At 37.6% G+C, this 23,576-nt stretch overlaps 1 protein-coding gene across 1 annotated transcript in view; it reads left to right on the top strand.

Moving 5' to 3' along the window:
- The window catches only part of SPON1 (spondin 1), a 181,895-nt gene that overhangs the window by 19,640 nt on the left and 138,679 nt on the right, over positions 1-23,576 (top strand). Inside the window, exon 3 of the mRNA XM_053981102.1 lies at positions 14,610-14,743. Coding sequence (XP_053837077.1) covers positions 14,610-14,743 — 134 coding nt within the window. The remainder of the gene's footprint in view (positions 1-14,609; positions 14,744-23,576) is intronic.

Genomic DNA, 23,576 nt, shown 5'->3' with positions numbered 1-23,576 from the left:
CCACATTCTAAACAGCCAGCTTTGTGTGTGGTGCAGATGTTATTCAACTGGCAGCTTTCACAGGAAGAACACTGCGTACATGGCAGTGTGTTCTTAGGCTTCTGAACCCATTTGCCCTCCCTCTGCTGACTATGAGAGAGATTTGGGATTTCCTCTTGGGAGGAGCAAACCTGATCCAACCTGTGGAAAAGCTGGTCCAGGTGTTTCAGCATTTCTGCTCATGTTTTTACATCTGTACACATCACGTCCTCTAAAAACTTGGGATATGCCCGAGCCTAATAAGCGAAACTTACATAAATGTGGAAAGGAATATTGCAGGATTAAAAACATGATGAACACATAAAGGCAGGATAAAATGCTAAGCTCGTTAAGATACTTGAAACATTCTCTTGAATTTTGAGAAATCATAACTAAATGTTTTTCCAGTTACATTTACTTAGTCTTGTCCTAATGATTTTCCCTTGTCACTTGTGCTGTGTTATATCCATAAATGTGTAAATGTGCTCCATATTTGCACATTTATGGATATAATACAGCTCTCAAATGTTCACTTATATTGTCTTTCTGATTAAGAGTTCAACGTTTTTTACGTGAACTAAATTCCATAAATATTTTTTTTTTCCCGGAATGTGAATTTATGATATCCATTTTGCAGAAGATTAAGTATTGAAGGAATTTGCTCAAGATTACATATCACACTTGAGCCATGACTAAACTTCAGGGGTTCTGCTCTTCACATGCAGTGTTCACCTCCCAAGTCAGGAATGTTTCAATAATCATCCATCTCCTTTCATATAAATATTGTCCATGCCTTAAATAACAAATGTTTGTTAAGCGTGTATCCTTCCAACCTTGAATGTGAAATATAATATAGGCATTTTAAAATCAGTCTATTTTAAATTTTAAAGCAGTCTAATTTTATGTATTTGGTAGGAACCATAAAAACAATTCCAGTAATAATAGCTGTTGTCCTGGTATGTATCAAAAAGATAAGGAAATCTTTCCTACTACAGGATTAAAGTGATGAAACCCCTCCAAACACTCTCTTAGCACTCTAGGCTTAGTCACTTAAACAAATAAATGTGTTTGGATTCATACTATGTTTTAGTTCTTCCTGTTGTTTGGCACAGAATCAGAAACAGCAATGTTTACATGTATTTTGGATTGCTAAACTGGATGGTGCAATGCCTACTGTGCTCTGTGTAACATGGAAGTGTTGTGGTGGGTTTTTTTTTTAAGTGAAAATAAGGAGTAGTAAGAATCTCATCTATTAAATATGATTTCTCACCTTTAATTTTAATACTTCTCTAATTAGTTCATATTCTGGAGATGAGCTGTCATTTATTATGTGTTGGTATCTCCTGCAAAGTAGTTTTTCTTTGAGATGTGGTTGAATTTCTGACCATCACAGGAGCTATTTTTTCCTTTCTGAACCAGGTTTTGTTTTTCTCCCTTTTTGCCCAAATTGTTTTACAGTTACATTCCTTAATAGAATTATTTTCACAGGTACCTGTGCAAAATTTGTATTATTCATCTCCAAAAGATGGAAAAGCACAGAAAAAGAACACATCCAGGGAACTGACTTTGAGCTTTATACAGCTTTTCATTGAAACTCATTGAGAATAATTCAGAATAATATTGAAACTATCAAATGCCTCTGAACAAACACTGGTGTGATTGATCATCCCTAACACCTGAGACAGATTTCCTGCATCACCAAAATTCAGCTTTAGTGAGAGATGGCTTGAGACTCCTCATGAGTTAGGGCTGACCTGCAGGGCAATATTCAGTTTCTGCCATGAAAATATGAATTATTTCTCTCTCTTCCATGCTCATGTTCTGCAGATGCTTAGGTAGATGGGCTGGATTGCTTCTGCCCCTTACAGTGAAATTCTCAGATAAAAACTTTCACAGTTACACCTTCAGATCCTCACATGGGAGTCAAGAAGAAAGGGACAGCTGTTTCTATTCCTACACACCAACACCTCATCTCTTTGAGGAGGTGGTTTTGTCTGGACTTTTATTTGGTGCTGCACCGTGTAAGTGTTTTGGAGAGAAGCACAGTGAGAAAATGAAATAATCTGGCTGGAGGAAGCTTTGTTCCAGGTTGGAAAAACTACCTGTAGTAGATCAAGTGTAGGAAAAAAAGGCAAGGAACTGCAAAGACACAATTTGTAATGCATATAAAAAATGAGAGCAGAAATTCATTGAATGCCTACTCCAAAAAATCATGGAGCAGTGTAGGTTGGAAGGGACCTTGAAAGATCATCTGATCCAACCATTCATGTGAAAAGGGGTCTGGATTAATTTATTTTGACCCTTGTCTAATCCCTTTTTGAAAACCTCCAGAGATGGAGATTCTACCACATTCTTGTGGAGGCTGTTCAACTGATTGATTATTCTCACTGTGATTTTTTTTTTTTTTTGGATAGAATCATAGAAAATGCTGAGTTGCAAGGGACCTCAAAAAGAAAATTTATTTACCACCCTCTTGGTCTATAATTACATATATAGAATTTCTATTCATCCTAATGAAATTTCAATTAAAACAACGTTATAATGTGGAAAAAGATAATAATCAGAATTAAATCTCTTTGTGATTGAGATAAATTTGTGTTTTTTTCTAAATGGTATTTTTTTTTCTGTTGCCATATGTATGGTAAGATGAGAGTACAATTTTTTAATTGGGAAGTCTATCCACAGCCACAAAATTGACACATATAAAGAAAACTCTTATTTCAAAACAAAATGTGCCAAAGCAGCAGGAGCTGAAAACTTAGTCTAATGCTTTTATATAAGGTTCCTCTGAAGCTTCAATAATCAGCTGTCCTTATGCAGCCTGTCTTGGAAATTCATTTAGAATGTGTAAAAAATACCAGAAGCAGATTTAACAAAATCGCTGCCTTTTATTATTTGGTTTTAAACAATTGCTTTATGCCACGGTCTTGACAAAATTCGTGGCCCATGTGTAATATGGAAATAGCAGTAAGTGAATATTTCATTCAGGGTCCGGCCCTGAGATTAGCTCAGGGCTCAGTTATTACAGTGTTGATCTGTGAAGAAGCAGAATTTGAAGCACTGCAATTTCATTTTACAGCTCTATTTTTAGAGTAGTTCAATTTGCAGAGAGATTAAGAATTTTATGAGAAACCTTTACCAAATTTCTTTGTTATCCCACTTTTTTCAGAATCCCTTTTTGCATGATTATTTCCTCCAGAAGACATCTTATACCGTGGGGAAATACACTGCTGTATTCAAGACAATAGAAAAGCTCTTTGGTAAAAACCACAAAAAGCCCCAAAATCAAGCAAAACCACTGACACACAACCTCATACACAGACTCATGCAACCACTGAAGCCTTTTGTTACTTTTCTATTGCTCATGCCACTCCAATAATGAACTTTTAGTGCAAGACACTGTTCCAAAAAGTGTCTAAACCATGTTTTAATGTGAGCTTTTCTTTTAGTCTCAGCACTTAACTGACTTGGACTTTAGTCAGCATTTGAGGAGAGCTTACCAAACTCTTGAAAAAAAATCTGTTCTGCCCACAAGAGTCTCCTTTTTGCCAAACTATGCCTTTACTCTTTTCTGAATGCAGCGCATCTCTCTGAATCAGAATGCTCTCATTCTGGAAGAGAGAAAACAAAACTTTTTGATTTCTTGGAATCTCTTGGCCTGCAGGTTTAATTTGCTGGAAGGGTGCTCAAGGTAACGTGAAATTTGGCTTGATAAAGTGTCAGGAAGGGGAACTGATGGTGAATAGAGCATATAATCTGTGATGCCCTCTAAGGAAGGGAGGAATTGGAGAAGCTGTGCATTAAATTCATCAGCATATCAAAAGTACGAGGAGCTAGAGCCTGGATTGTTGTGTCTTGACTCTATCTGGTGTTCAGGCACACATTCACATGCATGGTGGCTTTACAATTGCTCACAACTCCTGGCAGTGCTGCCAGAAACCTCTCCTGGCTTCCTGCAGCTCTTCTGCACCAGCAGCATTCCGGACCCGGCAGTGGATGCGAATTGCTCAGCAAAAGATTTGAGAGCTTTTTTAAGGAGGTAAATGCCTTCTTAAGTTTATCTGCACGAAGCCTGTAGTTCCAGATCACCGGAATTTCTGCTGTAAATGTGGTTTTAGCAGTGGATTAAGTCTCTCAGAAATAGATTACGTTCTGTACGCAGTCATCCAAAGGCTACGAGAATTTGTGTGGCATCGGCTTGAGCTAGGTTGGGATGTATATTTTGGCACTGAGACACTCAGGAGGAGCATGAATAGCACATGTGCCAGAGCTGCTGATGCTTTAAAGCTCCAACACTGAGCAGGACAATAATGCTATTAAAAAGATGTATTTTCTGTAATCCTTAAATCCCTTCTTAAGCGAGGAGCTCCAAGTGAGGTAGCTATTCTTGGCACTATAGCCATAGTGCTGAGTAGTGTAATATTTTCTAAAATGAAGGTTAAATGAAAAGCCTGAACAAACTAAGAGACTGAGAAGTGCTGATCCAGTAAAATGTGCAGACTCACATTTTGCTATGTATTTCAAACGACCTTCATCATCTCTGGTGTTCCTAAGAGCAGAAGAGGCAATTCCTTTGTACTTTGCTGCCTGTTGTTACATTGTATTGCAGAGAAGTGTCATCTCTATAATAATATTATTATTGATTATGTTAGTAAAGAAGCCCCCTCTACCCTTAAGCCCATGTTGCACTTTATACTCCACAAAGCCATAATTAGAAAAGGCTCGTTTGGCTGGCAATTAACACTCTGACAAATGGAAAAGAGAGAATGGCTGGGGAGGAAAGCAGTCCCTCATCACCCCTCTGCAGGGAAGGGAGCACCTGACACACAGAAAGGTGCCTCCAGTGCTCGAGCTGTATATGTTGTTTGACCAGCCACTGTAAAATTCCTTCCTTATCAGATCGTTTATGTGCCTCTTCAAATTTAACATTCCTTTTTCTTTGATCGACTGGTGCTACAACTGCGCTCTTATCTGGGATTTTGTTCCTGAAATAAAAATGGCAGTTCCTGAGTTTCAAATTGAATTGACAACAGGCCTGGATTTCCTTGCCATAGAAATGTAAATGAGAAATGCCAGTGTGAGCAGAAGATAAGGTCCATGTCTTCTTCTGTGTGAGTCCACAGCAAATATTTCTCTGGCTCCCACATTACTTGTGCATTGCTCATTATGGGGCTAGAGATGTTGGTAATATGCAAGAAAGATAATCTTATCTAGAGATAAGAGTGCAATTAATTTCAAATGGCAGAGACACCTCATCAGTATCATTTAACACCAACTTTTTGAAACGACTGCACTGCAGTAATTAGTCAGTAACAACTCTCACCCAGCCCATGTGGTTTGTTCTGAGGCCACGTTTTCTTGGGCCCCCTTAGCCAAGCTTTCCAGAACTGACAATAAGAATAATGGCTTTAGGATTGGGTCATGCTTTCTCTCAAGTATTGTTGCATTATGAACATGAGAGCATATTTTTTTTTCCTTATTTAAATTTCTTAACTGTTTGAGTGCTTGAAGCTTATTTTCAGGGTGACCAGAAGTTCTGGACAGCTGAATTTAAAATATGGTATTGACTGGCCTTGAATGGTGACTGGAGGTCCTTGCTAATGAAATATCTATTAGTCACAGTGGAGGCACGTTCTTTCAAGCATTCATAAATGGCATTTTTGCACAAAAAATCCTGTGCATTGACAGAAGCAAGGACACATGGGCTCAGGCAGATAACGACAGTTGCTGCAGAAATTTAGTAAAATCCTTGTACTGGTATGAAAAGTTTCACATTGTTTTGATGAATTAAGAATGTGCTGACAAGGTTTTGATTTGCATTTAGCAAAAATTAAAATGTTGAGTTTTGCTCACAGCAATTAGGGAGTCCTTCAGCTTTCCACACACATGTCCATAAACACAATTCTTCTTTATCCTGGATTCAGAGTGCCAGATACTGAGCACTCTGCATCAAACTTTTTAATAGCCTTAAATTGTATGCTTAGCATAAGACCTGGGAGTTGATTTAGGTTCATATTTATAAATCTTTGTTTTGCACTGAGACTGGAAGAATCTGAATGAATTTGTCACCATGTGGATTTGGAAAATGTGTTTGAAATATGCTTTATGCATTGCTAGAGTGGATTAAATGCATGTGCCCTGGTTCAAGACAACACAGAAGGCCAGGTCTGGGGAGGAAGCTCAGAGCCCTGTTTTGTCCCCTCTCAAACAAGGTCATATGTGGTGATCAGAAATAAATGCAAAAAGGAGTTCTGTGATTTGTTTTTTGATTGAACATTTTTAAAAGTTCTGTGTTAGCACTCTTAGAGCTGATGCAATTGCAGTCCTGGACTAGCAAGCCAATGCTAGAAGGAATTCTTAATATTCTGGGGAAACATTTTGGTCTCTTGTGTCCCCAGAAAGAAACACCAACATTTTAACCTTTTTAATAGATTATATAGATTTTCACCATTTTTTGGGGGGTGGGAAAACTTTTCATCCAGATATAATTTCCAGGTTGAAGCAGACATCCAGCATGAATTGGAGAAGGATTTATACCTGTGTGGGGAGGAGAAGGTTCAGGTGAGTGAGCCATTAGAACACAGACTGCACCAGAGAGGTTTGTACCCTAAAAGATGCTTCTCCACACAGCACCAGTCTCCTTCAGGACAGATTTCACTCAGCCTCTTGTGTTGCATGCCTCTGCTTTGTAAAATGAGTAAAACACTTCACTAGACCAGCAGGGACGAGGCTGGCTCTGTAACTTGGGGGGAAAGTCATCAAAATAAACAGAGCACAGAGTTGGAGACACATCAGTGCTTTCCATTACCTGACTGCCAAGCCAGTGCTTTCCCTTGGTTCAGGACCTATGTGAGGTAGAACAGCTCAGAAAAGAGACTGGCTGAAGGCTTCTCATTGTGTAAAACCTTGCACTGACAGTGAACAGCCTAATTCAGAACGGATTTGTGAAGCTGCACCTTCCATCTCCCAAGCAGAGTCTTCAATGCTGGTCCCAGAGCACACTCGAATAGAATGTCTCAGCTTTTTGCAGGATAAATAAGAGAAATAACTAAATAAGTTTTGTCTTCTGATCCTGCTGTGCAGCCAAATGAAAATATAAACAAATTTTTCACAAACTAAGGTTCTTTTTTTTTTTTTTTTTTTTTTAGCACTATTTAAATTTCCTTTTAAATGAACCATGCCACAATCCCTGGAAACACTGAAAAAGTGCTCTGGTGTAGAAGATGCAGTCCTCAAAATGCAGCTCTGCCAGATTTATTTTTGTTCTGCTTCCTGGGTTCTGTGAGCATCAATGCACCAAGCTGGGAGATCTTTGATAGAATTTGGCTGTTCTTTCCACGAAAGTGAGACAAAGGCTTGGTACACAGGGGGCCACTCCAACTTTATGTCTTCCATGGATTTCCCTGGCTTAAATTCTAGTTGACTCTCTAAGCTACTTTTCCATTTAATTTGAGCAATTGGCGCATCGCAGAAGAGGCTGAAGGTCTGGAATCTCAGATTTAATCTCTTCCCAAAGAACTCCTGTTTATGAAGCCTGAGAACAATTGCAGGTGTGACAAGCTGTTAAGGATAATAAGTAAGTTATCACAGAGCATTTAGTATATTGGTTTGCAAAAGGAGCTCAGTGTCTGCATCCCTGCTTCACAGCCTACACCGAAGTGGTTTGGCAAGGGTTGCTCAGCAATCCAAGTCACGTCTCACTTCCAGTCAAGGGTTTTGCTTTGCTTTCTATCACTTTCTTTTATGAGGCTGCAGAAGCATTTTGTTCCTTAAACAATTTCCCAAAGCTTTTTTATCTGTCTAGAAAATCAGATTAGAAGGTGCTCTTTAATATGAGGTAGCTAATTGCGTTCCATATATCTGGATATAGTGGTGGGAAATACATTTAGGAATTAACAGCAGTTTTCTCTCTTTCCAGAAAAATGTGTGTATTATAGACTTGAATGAAACATCCTAACTGTACAGACTGAACAAGAAATATACAAAATCCTTTAACTTTTACTTCTTTCAAGTGATTTTTATGCAAAAGTTGTTGGTTTCTATACAGTATCCCCTTCAGCAAGCAATGTTTCTCTTCCAGGCTAAAGCACTTGAGACATCATCTATCAAAAGCTATTTTTTACCAGATTTGGAGTAGTGGCTATTTTTTTTGCCAAATAAATAATGTTCATGCTGAAATAGTATGACAACTGAACACTGAGCATAAATAATGTCTCTGTGGAAGTATTCCACACAGAGAACCCTGCATGGATCTTTGCTGAGGTTTATTGTGGTTATAATTCTCATCTGAAATGAGTGTGTTAGTTTTGTCATCTTGAAAGAACTGTTGGCACTCTGGTCTCTCCATTACATGGAAGACAGAAATAAGAAATCCGTGAGAGCCAGTGAGAGCCCTGTATGTGCTCCATATATATTTTTTTTTTTTTCAATATTGGATTTAATTCCCTGTAGCTGCTATTTTGGATTGGCCAGAGGATTGCTCTGACTAATGCTGACTCTGTTCCCAGGGGGCTGCTAAGGGTCATCACAGCACAGCTTTCATTGGTGTCCACATCATCCTCGCTGGTTATGAATCTGTTTTAAGGCTGCAGTGGGACAGCTCTGCTTCCTAATCCTTGGAACAGAGTTTTGGGAGTAAAATCTCTTCATTTTCGTTTTAGATTCATAAAATTTACTCTGTTTTCATCTGCTATTTCATGCTTCCTAATTTAAACTATGCTTAGACCATAAAACCCCCTTTCATTTCATAGAAAAGCAAACCCATTTCTTTAGCTACTGCCTGAATATAATGAAAAACACCTGTATCCCACAGATTAATGTGTTTGAATTGGTCAGCACAGAGTCTGACCTCAGTAAATTTACTCTAGATTTAACTTGATTAAATTGTACATCTAAGTGGGCCAAAAGTCCTGTTTCTCTGAAATAAAATCTTCAGTCTTTCCCTGAGTCCATATACATAATTTCAAATACTCGGAATCTGCTGTGTAGACTGGATACCAGATAGTGGAAATGAAGTGAAGCCATTTGTCATGCAAGGCACAGAGTGACTCGTTGCTTTTGTACAAAACATCACACGGAGTTCCTCTGCACAATTTCCTGGTGCTGGTGCCCCTGGTGCTGTGAGTAATTTGTATGTTCTGATGCTCCTTCCAGGGTATTCTCTTTGGCAAGAGCCAGCTGGGGCACTTTGGGTCTTTGTGTGCCAAGGTGTGAAAAGCAAATTTAGCGTTCAAAATAATTCCCAGTTTCTGGTGAGCGTTGTTGGAGGGCACTGGATGTGTGAAGGAGCTAGAATATTTGAAGGGATTTCAAAAGATGGTAGAATTTGTAAAGATTTTGTCCTTCCCCTGCTGGAAATTAGTGTTTGCAAATTGCTTTTTTATTATGAAAGGAAAGCATTTCCCTTAGTCAAAATAACTACTTAAAGAAAATTACTGATAGAACCCAACGTGATTTATAGCTATGAGGATAATGACATCTTTCTGTGTCTGGTATAGTTCCTCTGTTAGAGATGATAAAAATAATATTATCTGGGAAAAGCTGGATTATCTTCCAACCCCCCCTCCCCAGTAATAGAGTCTGATAAAGTCAATTTACCAAACTGTTTTCATAGAGATGTTAGAGTTGTAGTCAAGGAGGAAACTTCATGGGAAACAAAGATGAAACTTTGGACCTTCAGTCCACTCTTAGTGACTACTTAGATGAAAACTGCCTGAACTCACAACAGTCTGTGCTCATTCATCATGTTTGAGTTACACCTTGAAACAGACCCTGCAGCAGCCCTGCAGACCCTGCCTGCCCTGCAGGAATAAAAGAGCTCAGGTTTGTTTGGACTGAAGGGCAAAACACAGCAGATTCTTGGTAGCAAAAATTCTTTTCTTCAGGTAATGATTACAGAATGAAATATGATTTCTAAATGCAACTTTGCGTGAGATCTATGTAAAGTGTGTGCTAGAAGTTATCAGAGTGCAGTGATAATCTACAGGTGTATTTTAGCAATGCCTTTCTTCAATAAATCTGCACTTTTCTCAGTGCTTCAGAGTAACCCTAACCCTTATCAAATCCTAGCTCTAGTCCTTGTCAGGCAGCCTCAGCCTTGTGGTGCATTGCTAAGGATGGCCAGAGAGCCCAGCAGTGCTCAGGGGCTCTGTACAGCCTTCAACCATAGTCTGCACCAAGACTGGTTACTGACACTGCAGAAAACGTCCCAGTTCTGATTCTTCTGATTCTGAACACAGGCTCTGAGAGAAATGCTGTGTCCTTTAGTCAGAGAATGTGGCTATGTGAAGCATATCTTCGAGGCAGGGTTTTTGAACTGACTTTGTGCATCATTAATTTTACGTTCCGTATAATAAGCTCTGTTCTAGATTAGTCCCTAAAGGCCAAATATTATTGCTGTTACACAGACCCAATGTTCTTTTTATGATTGGAAAGTTTCCTCAAGGAGAAGACAGTTTTGCAACGTTCACATTAGCTCTTCCAAAGAAGAAATCTGCCCACAAAGACGCTTATCTTGTGAACTTTTAGCTGTGTCCTTTTTTTTCTTTTTTTCCTGTAATTCTATTGTTCCAGTAGAATGCAGCTGTTTCAGTGAGTGGAAAGTGATGATGTGGCCACAGAACAAGGAATGGTGCTGCAGGTCCTAGCCAGTGGTTCCAACTAAGGAAGTGGACACAAGCCAGTAGAGGATTTGTGTAACTTCATCTCCTTTTGTACTCAGTTCTAATCCCTTTCTTTGTGACGTATGGTATTTTGAAATTTTTAAACATATTTTTCAATATGATATAAATTTAAGGATAGAGAGTATAACTGCCTAATTTATTTGACTAATAGTTTACAGAAACTAGAAACACCAAGCTTTGTCAGTCAGCATGAAATGTTCCACTTCTGAGAATACCAATTTTTCCTTTTTTTTTTTTTTTTTTTTTAACAACTAAGCAGTTATCCAGTCCTGCTTTTTAGGAACACCCAAAACTTGATCTCAACCTCATCAGTTTTTGGAATAAGCACAGAATGCCTGGAGCTGGTAAATTCTCCCTTGTAATATCCTTACTTTCATGTTTGTAGATTTACCCAAATTCAGCCAATTTCTACTTGTTGTGACACTCATTTGAATTCCAGTTAACTCCAAAAATCTTGTTCAAGACTTATGCTAGTTTTCCTGAAGGAATAAATTGGTCCAATAATACCACAATCATAATGGGGAAAAAAAACAAAACAAAACAAAACAAAAAGACCCAAACCAAGCAAACAAAAAAAAAAAACCCAAAACAACAAAAAAACCATCAAAACACCAAAACAAACCCAAAAACACCCCAAACAAACAAACAAAAAGACCACCATACCAAAGCCTAACTAGAATATTAAAATCTAATGTCATTGCATTTGTGGATTCAAAAGTCACAGAGATCCCTCCCTCTGAGGGTTCTTTGGCCAAGTGTTTATTTTTTGGTTTTAGGATTTTTGTCCAACATGTGGGTAATTTGCTGGCCCATTCTTGAAAATGTAAGGCTTCCCATTACAGATAACCTGGGTTTAGAAGCTATAATTTTGCAAATGCTGTGTTTTAATCTGTGTGCCTTTTCCCTGCCAAATCTTTCCTTCACGCCTATGTGGTCTGACTTGAATCCAGAAAAAAAATCAGGATTGTATTACATGTCTCTTTTTTTCCCCCAAAGTTGGCCAGGATACTATTGCTTTTCTCCTGCATGGGAGTGTAGTAATATCATCCACCCCCCTAAAATATCATGTCATTTGTAATCCTAGAGTATAAATCAGGATTCCCTTCTTATCACTCCTAAGACACTTTTTATAAATAATTGAACCTCCATGGATACAGAAAGAACCCCTCCATCTATTTTTTTGTTAAAAATCTATTTTTAACAAATAGATTTGAGATGGTTTATCTGAAATCCTAGAATTTGGAAAACTCTTGTGTTTATTACATATAGTAAAATTACTTTCTTTACTCATCTCAAATCAAGTGGCATTTGAGCCTTTCCAACTAATTTAGGAGTTCTGTACTGTATTCTGTCAACGTTAGGAGCCTTTACTGAGGAAGCTTCTGTCCAATTTTTCTTCAAAGGAATGCTTTTTGGAAGACCTTATGGTTTTATGCACAGTGTTTTCCAGTAGACACTCATTGCATAAACCTTCTGCTTTGATGGTTAGTGATGCAGGAAATCGTGATGTAGCCTCGGGGCTCAGCCACTTCCTGTCCTTCCAGGATCATGTTCTAAAAGGCAAACAGAACTTTGCAATTAGTTTACTATAGAAATACTTGAGACAACTCTTTACTTGCTAATTTGCAGGAATTAGATATGCAATGGAAGTGCAAAAAACATTTCTGTGTTCATTTGCTGCAAGTGGAACAAGGATGTGCTTCAATGTAATGGCTACCTCAAATCCAAACACATATTTCAGCTTCTGCTTTCGCAGGCAAGTCATAAATTTGGCTTGCAATAACTACTCATAACTCCTTCCTTTGGTTGTTGGATTTAATTTGGAGGTTCCTTGTGATTCCATTCAGTGTTGGAGAAAAAGCAGGATGGATTCAACTGGAATAAGAATTTACTTAATATGCAAATGCACATGGATAAGTCTACAGTGATGACTGCTGAAGGAATGATCTTTAGGTCTTGTTAACTGAAAATAGTGATTTTATACTTGGAGAGCACCAATTCATTTCAGTTGGGCTTCTGAAGAAACATTTTTTGGTGGAGTGTGTGCCAGGCAAGGGCTCAGCTAGATTGGGAACAAGTTTCATTGGTCATTGTGGAATAGCTTGTGTCTGGTCAATCCTGTTCCTACCTACGTGTAATTACATAATCTTGACCTGGATTTAACATATTCTTAAAGTTTTTATCCAAGACTTTGCATCTGGCAAGGGAGACAGTGTAATTTGTACAGTAATTTGTAATATTTCCATTTTTTAGAAAAGCTGTCCTTTTTGAGAATATTCTGATGACCTCCTAAGAGCTTTTTCAATGGGAATTTTCATGCTTTTGTATAACGTGCAATAGTTTTTTATTGTGTATGAGATGGTATAAAATCACTCATTCTTTTCTCAGAGCTGCCACCAAAATTGGGTTTTGATTGCGAATGAATTGCTGTGAGATAGGGATAAAAGGTCAATTGATATGGTCCTGGAATAATTGAGACAACCTTTCTGAGAGATGAGTAGGCAGTTTTATTTCTTTATTTCACTGTTGCAGGAATAAGGCAGATGGAATAAGTACAGTCGGTGGCCGAAACTGAATTGTTGGTCAGGGATTTCTTGGTACTCAAGTTACACACATTAAATTGTATCCAGCAGAAGTAGAAACTCTGCAGTCAGCTTAAGCCTCCACTGGATCCCACACTTCCCACTGCTTCCTGTTAATTAAAACCCAGCAAATGTGCACATTGTGTTTGCTTACACAGATTCTACAAAGCGTTACAAAACCTGAGGCATATTAATGGCTTTAAATTTAAAACTCATTAGCCACTGCCCTATTGACCAGCTAAAGAGAGTTTCTCAGCACTCCTCTGGGCCAGCACCACTTCATTCTGCCGTGGAAATACAGAAGTGTTTGTTGGCTTGGCTAAAAATGTTTGGGAATGCTGGCGGTGTCCTTGGGTGAGACAGCGAGGATGCCCCTCACTAAAGAAGATCTGGCCCAATTAAAGATATTGCCTCTCTTTTTTTTAGAATGCAAAGGAGGATCTTTTTTTTTGTCAAAGCACTTGTTTAATGTTATGCTTACTGCCAGAAGATTGGATTCTTTCTTAATTGGTAAAAGTGTATGTTTGTGTGTGTGGTGTTAGAAACAGGATTCTGAAAAAGCCCCTTCAAAGCTGAATCTTGCTATAAATTTATAAAAATTGATAAATACAGGGTTGTTTTTTTTTGTGTTGACCCAATATTGTGTGAATTGTGGCTTCATCAAATGAAACAGGACCACAGAGCATTTTGAAGAGAAATTTTGCAGTATCAGAGCATTGCTTGTTTCCAGATAAAACGTAACAGTTTCTGATGAAATTTCTTTGAGATCTGATGAACAGAAGGCTTAATGTACAATCCACGAAACACATAGGCAGTGAGAAAGCTATTTTGACATGACACCTTTGAGGAAAAACCTTGGAATACCAGTTCCAAATCTGCCTCTCTGGCTTTTGACTTGTGTAGTTTAAACTTTTCTGTTAACCATCAGTCAATCAAAAAAAGCAAAAATAGCTGCAGTTTGGACTAAATAATGGAATCTCAATCATCTGAAATGATGAATATTTTATTATTTTCAGTTCAATAATATTTACAGGAACCTCCAGTAATCAAGAGCCATAAAAAAAAAAGGTTATTTCCATCAATGCTTTAGAAGGTCTGAATTCTCTTTACCCAGAACTGACTTATTCTTCTGTCTTTATTTTGTGAGCTTTTGGTCTTCAAATCAACCTGCATGTTCTACATAAATTCACCGAAATAGTGCTGCACTGAGCAGAGAGAATTATAAATATTCCACTCAAAGGAAACACAAACTGACAAAACACACATGAAAGCTGTTGGCCAAGCACGTCCTTATCTTTTTTCCTTTCCTCTTTTTATGTTTCCCTAGATCATAGATGAAGAAGAAACCCAGTTCATGAGCAATTGTCCCGTTGCTGTGACTGAGAGCACACCCAGAAGGAGGACACGCATCCAGGTGTTTTGGACAGCTCCTCCCACTGGGACAGGCTGTGTCATCCTGAAGTAAGTATTTTAAGGCATATTAAAGTAAAATTCAGTTAATAAGCTGAATATTTATTGGAACCAATGGAGTTCTTAATTCTTTTTTTCTCCTTGGACACGTTTGACCAAGTTTAGTTCTACTTGCAGAGTGAAACGTTAGCAATTTAAAGCCTAAATATTCAAAAGGAGCCCCAGGCCTTCAATAACCATTGAGTCAGCAACCTTAATTGAGCTTGTTAGCCTTTAGTTTCACATTAAAGAAAAACCCTAAAAGTTCTTAATTTTTAAGATCAAAATTGCATTCCTCTGGTGGGTAAGAAACGTGCTCTTAGCTGAGATGGATAATAGGAACATTCTGCAAAGTCATGATTGTCTGAACTGACCTGTATCAGGAAAAACAGATCTATTTGTTTAGAGGTGAATGCTTTCATTTTAGACCTAGTGATCATTTACTGATATTTTACTATTATTACACACTCTCATGTGGAATCATGCTTTTCAAGCAGAAAATAAAGATAACTTTATGTATCTTCACTTTGATTTAGGGTCGCTCATTGGTCTGTAGAGCTAAAGAGTGCCAGAGAAATGCTGTCCTTGCTCTTAAGACTTTGTTAGCTGTATTTAATTGGACAGATTGGTCAAATATTCATGGACAATTGGGATTTCTTTGCTTGCTTTGAATCCATGTCTGAGAGAAGCCTTAAAAATTGCTAAGATGTGCCCTGCAGCAGACCAAAGTATTTCAAAGAGGCTTTTCAGTGCTGGGGATGGTGACTTTTAGGCTTTTAAGGAAATGCTGTCACAAAGGTTGTGCTGAAGACAGTTCAGACCAATTCAGGAAAGTGTTTTATCGGAATTGCAATTGATTTCTGGACAGGCTGTGAAATTGCCACCAGCAAAAATGGTCTGTGGCTGCTTTCCTTTCAAACTCTGCTTCACTTCTCCTGCTGATGGGCACGAGACAGACACTGTCCTCTTCCACATCTCTGAGGGCTGTCTAGTCTCAGCTCTGGCTGTGGAACAGTCTCAAACCTTTGGCAGTGTGCTTTTACTTGCTGCTTCTTAGTTTCAGCATGATAATTTTAAGAATCCCCTGGTTTAGCGTGTACTAAAGCAGCTCAAGAATACACTGACAGTCTTTTCTTAAGCTTGGTACTGACAAGTGTACATTAGGCTGTAATAAAACTTGGAAATAAGTTTTGCTTATAGATGGAATTTTTCGAGTGTTCTTTTGGCAATCCAGAAGATTCCTTGAATGTTGCTGAGCTTTTTATCAGTAAAGCTCTTTGGTCTTCCCCCCAGGACTGACCCCCCCTTAGCTGTATAACCAATATTGCTTGAGGCACTTGCTATTTAAGTAAATTAATAATAAGTTGATGATGCTTTATGTGGCTTTTTAAAGAGACAAGATTTAAACTTTAATCCAGTAATGATATTCAACAACACAAGGTGATGGATTTTTTTCTTCATTACTGTCCTAAATAGAATTGCCATTACAAAAAAAAAAAAAAAATTAAGATCTGTGTTTTTCTCACTGAAACTTAAAACAACTGTGGCTGAAGTCAGTTCAGGTCTTGTCAGAGAAGGCATGCAGTAAAGTACCACCAACTGCAGGATCTTGATAAGGCTTTCTTCTCTCTCCTTGTTGTTAGTCAGGTCTTGCTGGATGTTCAACACTGAGCTTTTTTTCTGTGAAGTACTCGAATTCTTGCAGAAAAGTCAAGAGGGGCTACAGAATGTAACAGTCAGAACTGCAGTTCTAATGTTCTGCACATGAAAGTATGAAACTTCCACTGCCTCAAAGAGTGTGCAGAGGGAAGCAGTGGTTTACAACCTTCTCAGGCTGCTGGATGTGCATCAGTAGTGCCAGCAAAACACCCAAGTGCCAGCGAAGAGCCAGATTAGCTGACTGGTACCAGTTCCCATAGCCCATTTGGGAAAACAAAAGAGCAGCTTGGAAATGCAGGAAAAGGAAAAATGTTGGTGTTTATGACCACCTCTTTACAGAGTGCTGGGGGTGTCTTTGTGTGTGTGTGCTGCTGAAAAGCGGAAGGAAGTTGTTAAGTACATCTCAGGAGAAATTAAATGAGGAATAGGAGCTTCCTCCCAGTGAATGCTTTGTTGACCTCGGAAGGTAAGGAACAGCTCAGAACTGTTTAAAGAAAGAATGACCATTTTTAAGAGTTGCTGATGCCAGAAATTAACCTCATAATGTGGCATTTGTTTGTGCTGCAGTGCAGCCCTCCACGGGCCCATGCATAGCAATCACTCCTGGCATTAACAACTTTTACATTTTCTCTTTTGCATGTAAAGATTTGGTGGCATCTGAGTTAGAGTTTGTAGTCAGCCTTCTTCACAAACCTTCTTTGTGGTCCGCTCCCATAGAATAGAATGGAAATTTTCTGAATTATTTGGAAATAATTACTGGAACATCAGCATTAGAAATAATTACTTCATAATTATTCTAGATGCTAAAAGAAAAAATCTAAAAGCAAATATTGTTTTTAAAAGTTAAGTCCAAACTCATCATGGAAAAATTCTGAAACCTTGAACTCTATGAGAAACAAACCCTCTGTATTTTAATTTCTTCTGTATGTGATGGAAGTGAAAATATTTTTAAATTGTCAATACATGTCTGTTTCAATCCTTGCAGAGTATGATAACTTTGTTTTAGAATTTCCAAAACAGAATGGCAGCATTTTGGAGCCTGGATCACGAGGATTTACTTTTTCCCTATGCCCTGATCTGCTGACTTCAATATATTGAAAAGTTAAATGCAGTCAGAAGTTAAACGCAACTGATCCACAAAAACTTATTACAGTTTAAGTGCCAAATAATGCGATTTTTTTTTTTTTTTTTTTTTTTTTTTTTTTTTTTTTTTTTTTTTTTTTAGTGACATAACTAAGTAGTCTTCCAGAAAGCTTTTCCTGAACAAGTAGTGAGGTTTGGGAACATCTATTTATCTGCAGTTTATAATTTATCTGGTAGCTGTGGTGGAAAGGCTTGCTCAGATTTGGGGGGCGCCTTCCCAGCTCTTTCTAGGCATAGTGCATGTGATCAGTGTGGCTGTACAAGCACAAAATGACACAGATAAATGGGAATCTGTAGCTGTAGGGTCCAGCAAGGGATCCTAAATCATTTGACATGTGCACGTCTGTGTGTAAGGCTAAATTTCTGGGTGACTGCAAAATTCAAAGTTTAGGGGAAAAAACATATTTGAATTTGACTTATTGTCGCTACCTTGCTTACTAAAACATCTCTCTCTGTGTAAAGACTTAGAATTGCGAGGAGAAAAAAGAAGAAAATGGATTGACATATGATGTTGTACTGCAATTGTTTAGTTGAGAATAATTAATGCATTTTCTTTATTCCCAACAAGAGGTGACAGTGAAATACCCTAAAGGTTTGAATCCTTCTGGACTCTACTGAAACTGCCAGCACTAAATGTGCTTCTGGGTGGCAAACAATGGCTGAGGCTCCATTTATCCATAGACTTGTGCTTGAGTCTCACTGAAGATAAAAGACTTTTATTTTACACATTGCTTGGGAGACCCTCAAGCTTTAAGCCCTCTTTCCTTTTTGTCTATTTGGACCTTCCAAGTTGTCAGGCTATGCACAATCTACTTGTTTCCATGTTCACAGTGCAACCTCTTTCTCTCCCTATTTTCTTCCCCTTGTTTATTGTGGTCGACTGCACACCAACATGTCACACGTCCAGATGGGAGGGCCAGGTCGTTCCTTCATCTTCTGATAAAAGTTTCTGTTTTAAACTTCACTTACTAGGTTTCTGAGCTCTTCAGAATGCATTTGCTTTCTAGGATCTTTGAAAACCTACTGTTAAAACTTTCTTGAGAAAAGTTTATTTTTGCAATGTGCAGAAATACAGGAAATAATTACATAAACAATAGAGCAGTGGCAGAGCCTGGTGGTGTTTATATCATCACAAGAAGTAGAGCAAGTAGAGAAGTAGAGAAATTTTCAGGGTTTTGAACCCTGTCTCGGTCAATCTGTTTTAATATTTTGTTGAAGTGAGTGAAAACTGTTTTAAAAAACACCTTTTTTTCTTCATATAAATTTTCATGCTTGGTTTAGCATATTCTACTTTCAGTAAAAAGTAGAACAATACACATGCATTTTTTTTAATCAGACAAATAATATTCAGAGGCTGTGCTTAATTCTGTAAAAAAACTTCTAAGTAATGGAAATTTATTTTGTTAAACAAGGAAAGTATAAAGTATGGAATTCAAATAGTGATTTGTCCCATTGACCAAAAAAAAGGACAATAAATATTTATTGAAAGCTTCTTAGCAGTGATGGAAAATCACCTCTTTTAGGTTGCTTTGATCCCTAGATTCAGCTGGTTCTCTGTTTTCCTCAAGACAGTGTCTCAGCTGAGTGTGGTACTGAGCAGGTGGGTAAAGGTCTGACCCAGGTAATTTGTGGGAAATACAGAACAAACACTTTTCTGCAAGTCCTTTAGAATTCTGTGATAGAACACAAGAGTGAAGAAAATTTGTTCAAGTTCTTAGCTTGTCACATATTAAAATTTCATGGTAGGGAGGATCTTGTTAATATCCAAACTGAGTAAATCTGTCAGCTGGTGGAGATCTCATGAAGAGTCAAGCACTGTGAGATGATAATTATCTTCTCCTCCTTTAGCATTTGCTACTGAGGCTGAGATTAATAGTTAAATGCAGTAAATGATGGCCACATGCAGATAAGTTATATTCAATTTACCATTTAGAGAAGAAACCACAGTTTGCAATTGGCTCTTGAACTAACTGGGTTCTTAGACAGCTCATGTGACTTGTATGATAAATGCAGCAAAAGTTCCTGCAGACAAGTTATTTATTTCTGCTGTACATATCGTGCTTAAACAACCAACAAATTAAAATCTGCTGTCTGTAAATACTGTTTATTACCATTAGCACTTGCAGAAATGCACTGGGTTCATCGTAGTGTCTCTGCTGTTTGTTTCTGGAAATGTGTTCTTAGGTATCTCTAGGGAAATGTTTTATAGTTCTTGAGGAAAAGTGTGGAGCTTCTTGTTTTCCTGAATATGTAATTATCGTCATGATTTTAATTACACTGGCTCTTGTTTGCATGTAATGAGAGAGCAGAGGAATTTTAAAGAATTGCAGCCTTCTAAATAAAAACTATGGCATATTTAGTGTATATCAAGCAAAATCTTTTAGATGTGCTGCTGGAGCAAAGCTGTCATATCCATGAAGACAAATTCAGTTCCAGTCCATGGCTCTGGGCCTTGAATATAACACTCAGTTTCCAACCTCCTTGTGGGTTCTGCCCATTCTCTTCCTCTCAAGCTTCAAAGCTCTGAGGGTGAATGAACTCCAGTTTTTGAACATTTACCTTTTGGTTTCTTGTAACTTCAAGCATTCTATTCATTCAGGTCACTTGGCCTGTCACTCTGAGTAAACACTGTGCTGAAATGTGTTGTAGGAGAGACTAAAAAAAGAACCAAATGTCATAAAACCTCAGGAGTTCATAACTGCATCTACATCCTGAAACTGTCTTGGTGTGCAGCCAAATCTCTTCTCTACACTCAAAACTCAGGTTGAGATCCCTGGGCCAGAAACAGAGCATGAGGCACCTGGATAACAAGGCCCAAAATTCACAAGAACAGCTTTGTGGTGTGTAAATTAATATGTGATCAAATAATTAACTCCTGTGTTAAGAGGAGTCTTTATGAGGAAGGCCAAACTGAGGTGCTCAGAATAAAAGTGTATTTCAGAATTAATCTCTCTTACTAAAAGTGCTGTTATTATGATTCCCACAAAACCAATATTGCATAAATTTGCCTCTAACAGAAAGAAGTTCCAGTTGCCAGACTGCTTTACATGGGTGGAAGCTGCAGTGCTTCTGAAACTGTTGCCAGTCATATAAAAATGTCTGATAGATGATCACAGAGTTGAATTTAAAAACAATAAAGAATATATATATATATATATATGTAGGTGCATGTATATATATATGTGCAGTTACAGCTGAAAAATTTGTTTGCAACTTTTCATGCTTGTCCTAAATCCCTCATCAATATCCATGAGCTGGCACAGGGAAGAGAAATTGGGCACGGTTTGAATTTATTCAGGTTACTTGCCTAAGGTGATGAAGTTCTTGGTTGGAATCCAAAATGCAAGGAACTCAAGGAACTTTCAGGACCTTGGGCCTGGAAGCCAAAGCTTAGAATTAAACCCAGGATTTGATCTGAGACCTTGGAAAAGGCTCCCAAACTGAGGTGCTAGAAGCGAGAATGTGGATTTATAGTTTAAAGCAGAGACACGTTAAGCTAAGTAAAGGAAAGTTTGGAGTTTTAGAGTTTAAGATATAGAAATAAAAGTAGCTACAAAGGTAAACAAGCAGTTTAGAATGCAGCACTGTGGGTTTGTGTGCCATAACATGATTGGCTAAGAAAGCTTATACTGTAGCATGATTCCATAAGATGAAATATTGAAGGATTGGGTCAAAACCATAAATATCCTTGTTAGCGGTGTTTTATTGGTCAATAACTCCTTAAAAGGTCCTGTAACTAGAGGTCTTGTGGCCTTCTGAACCCTGCAGTGAAGATGTGAGCCAAACTCACCCTTCCTGCCTGTGCAGAAGATAAGAAAGTAAACCACATTATCAAAAATAACTCAGAGGTCCTGTCTCTAACTCATTCAAAACTCCTTCAAAAATCCCCATAGTCCTCTAAGTAGATTCTCTGATGTTTTCATCACTAAAACATTTCCTTTTCTTTGCTAGGGCCTACTTCCCCCAATACATAGGATTTTTCTTGATTTGTTGGGCTGCTTTGTTGAAGCAGAAGAGTACAACAGGCACACAGCTGACGAGCTGTGAGAAATTCACTATAAAATCGTGCCTCTAAATTTTCCAAATGTAAAAAAACCCAGCAACACAGAAACCCTGCTTGTTTGAATCAGGTATCAAATTTGTTATTCTGTCTTTTCCATTCATCCTCTCAGATTGTGCAGACACTTCATGTCAACAGTTTTACCTGTTTATTGGAGTAGTAACAGTGGAACAATTGAGCTGTAAAGCATTTACTGACAGAGTAAATTATGAGTAAATACAACAGCCAAGGAAAAAGAAAGACCAACCTGCCCTGCTTGCCTGGAAAGAGCTCTGTTTGTGGAACAACAGAAGATACAAGTTTTCATGTTATAAATAACTTCATTCTTTTTCCTAGTAGAATCAATGAGCCTTCTGCATGCAGAGATTTTTTTTTTTTTAATTTCTGTACTACTATTTTTTTAAAAAAATCAAAATCTTTATCTTCCAGTTAACTACCACATAACAGCATCTTCTGATCTTCATTTTTGATAGAAATAGTAGCAGTATAGCTTAATATTTCACAGCTTAAATAGAATATTTTATATGGACCTTTTAGGAATTTCTGCACAATAAAGATAGCAATCTAAGATATCTCTGTGCATCTTAACAGTCCAGAGAAAAAATGCAACGTCTGAGAGATAGAAAATGTGCCATTTTCCATATGAGATCCTTTTGGTGTGCCTCCATTTTTCACTTTTAGGAGATGTATCAGAAATGTGCTCAGCTTTAAATGGCCAGGGGCATGGATTGGGAATGAATAGATTTGGGTCCATTGGGTTCAACGCTGGGTTATTATGTACTGCTCAACTCATTTTTTATTTTTTTTTTCTGTTTTCTCAAGAGCAGCTAGTGGCCAGTGGCTCTTTATAAACCACTGCAGGATAGAAAAGCTTCTATTGCCATCCTGGTTCCTTAAAAATAAATTAAATATTTTCTTCATCCAGCAATTTTATTACTTTTTAAACAAAAAGGACAAAAGTTTAAACTTTTAAGTGAAACTAACTTAGAACCCTGCATTTTATTTCATAGATGAAACACATACAGAGAGTTTACTTGTGTTAGGAAGAAAGAGAAACCTGCATGTTTATATAGCTTCTATATTTATATCAGCTCTACTATTAGGTGTAAAAACTCATATTTTATCTCAATATTTTTGGTAGCAGCCCCCTGGATCTACTGACACATCTACATTTAAAATCTAAAGCCATTTCACTTTCATTTTCTCACAGGTTTAATATTGTTCCTTTAACTTCACAGTGGGAGCATGTGAATTTGGAAAGCATTAAAAATGGATTTGCTTATAATTTTGTGTTCTTCTAGATAATCTATTTTATGGTGCAATAATTAAAGTAATCCTATAAAGTCTAGTTGGGTTCTTTCATATGGTGTTTTGTTTGTAAAGATGTAGTGTTGCAAAACAGCTTAATGGTTTTGTTACTCAAGGATGGGTTTATTCCTTGAGGAGAGCAAAACCACAGAAAAACAGTGAGAAAAACAGAGTAAGGAGAAGGGTGGTGGTCTTTCTCTAGCAACAGGAGGAATGTAGTTATGGCTTTATTATGAAAGATAATATTTTAAAACTTTTTTACACTCTACCTTGAAAGTGATTACAATAATTTCATATTAAAAAAAAAAAAAAATTAGTGTCACGGCACAATTTGTGGTAAACTGAAGGCATGTGCAGTTACTTTCATTGGTCCATGTAAATTTTGTTTTTTTCACAAATGTCTTTTTGTAAAACAAGCTGTTTCGTAACAAAGAAAAAGATTGTGTTTTGATGTGCAGTGGGGTAGGAATTCAGGCACTGGAAAAATTCAACATGCCTTATCACAAGACAGTGATATCAGTTACATCTTTGATTATCATTGTGTTTTCTCCAGACTTTGTGGGGAAATACTTCAATAAAAAAAAATTAATCAATAAGCTTAACAGTGGACACAAACATAGAACCAGTCAGAATTCACCTGTATCTTAATTTGGCATTTTACAAAGCCACACTGGA

The sequence above is a fragment of the Vidua macroura genome, chromosome 6, assembly GCF_024509145.1.
Source record: "Vidua macroura isolate BioBank_ID:100142 chromosome 6, ASM2450914v1, whole genome shotgun sequence".
Taxonomy (NCBI): Eukaryota; Metazoa; Chordata; class Aves; order Passeriformes; family Viduidae; genus Vidua; species Vidua macroura.
Note: the sequence above shows the minus strand (reverse complement) of the source record. Positions and strands in the feature narration are given on the sequence as shown.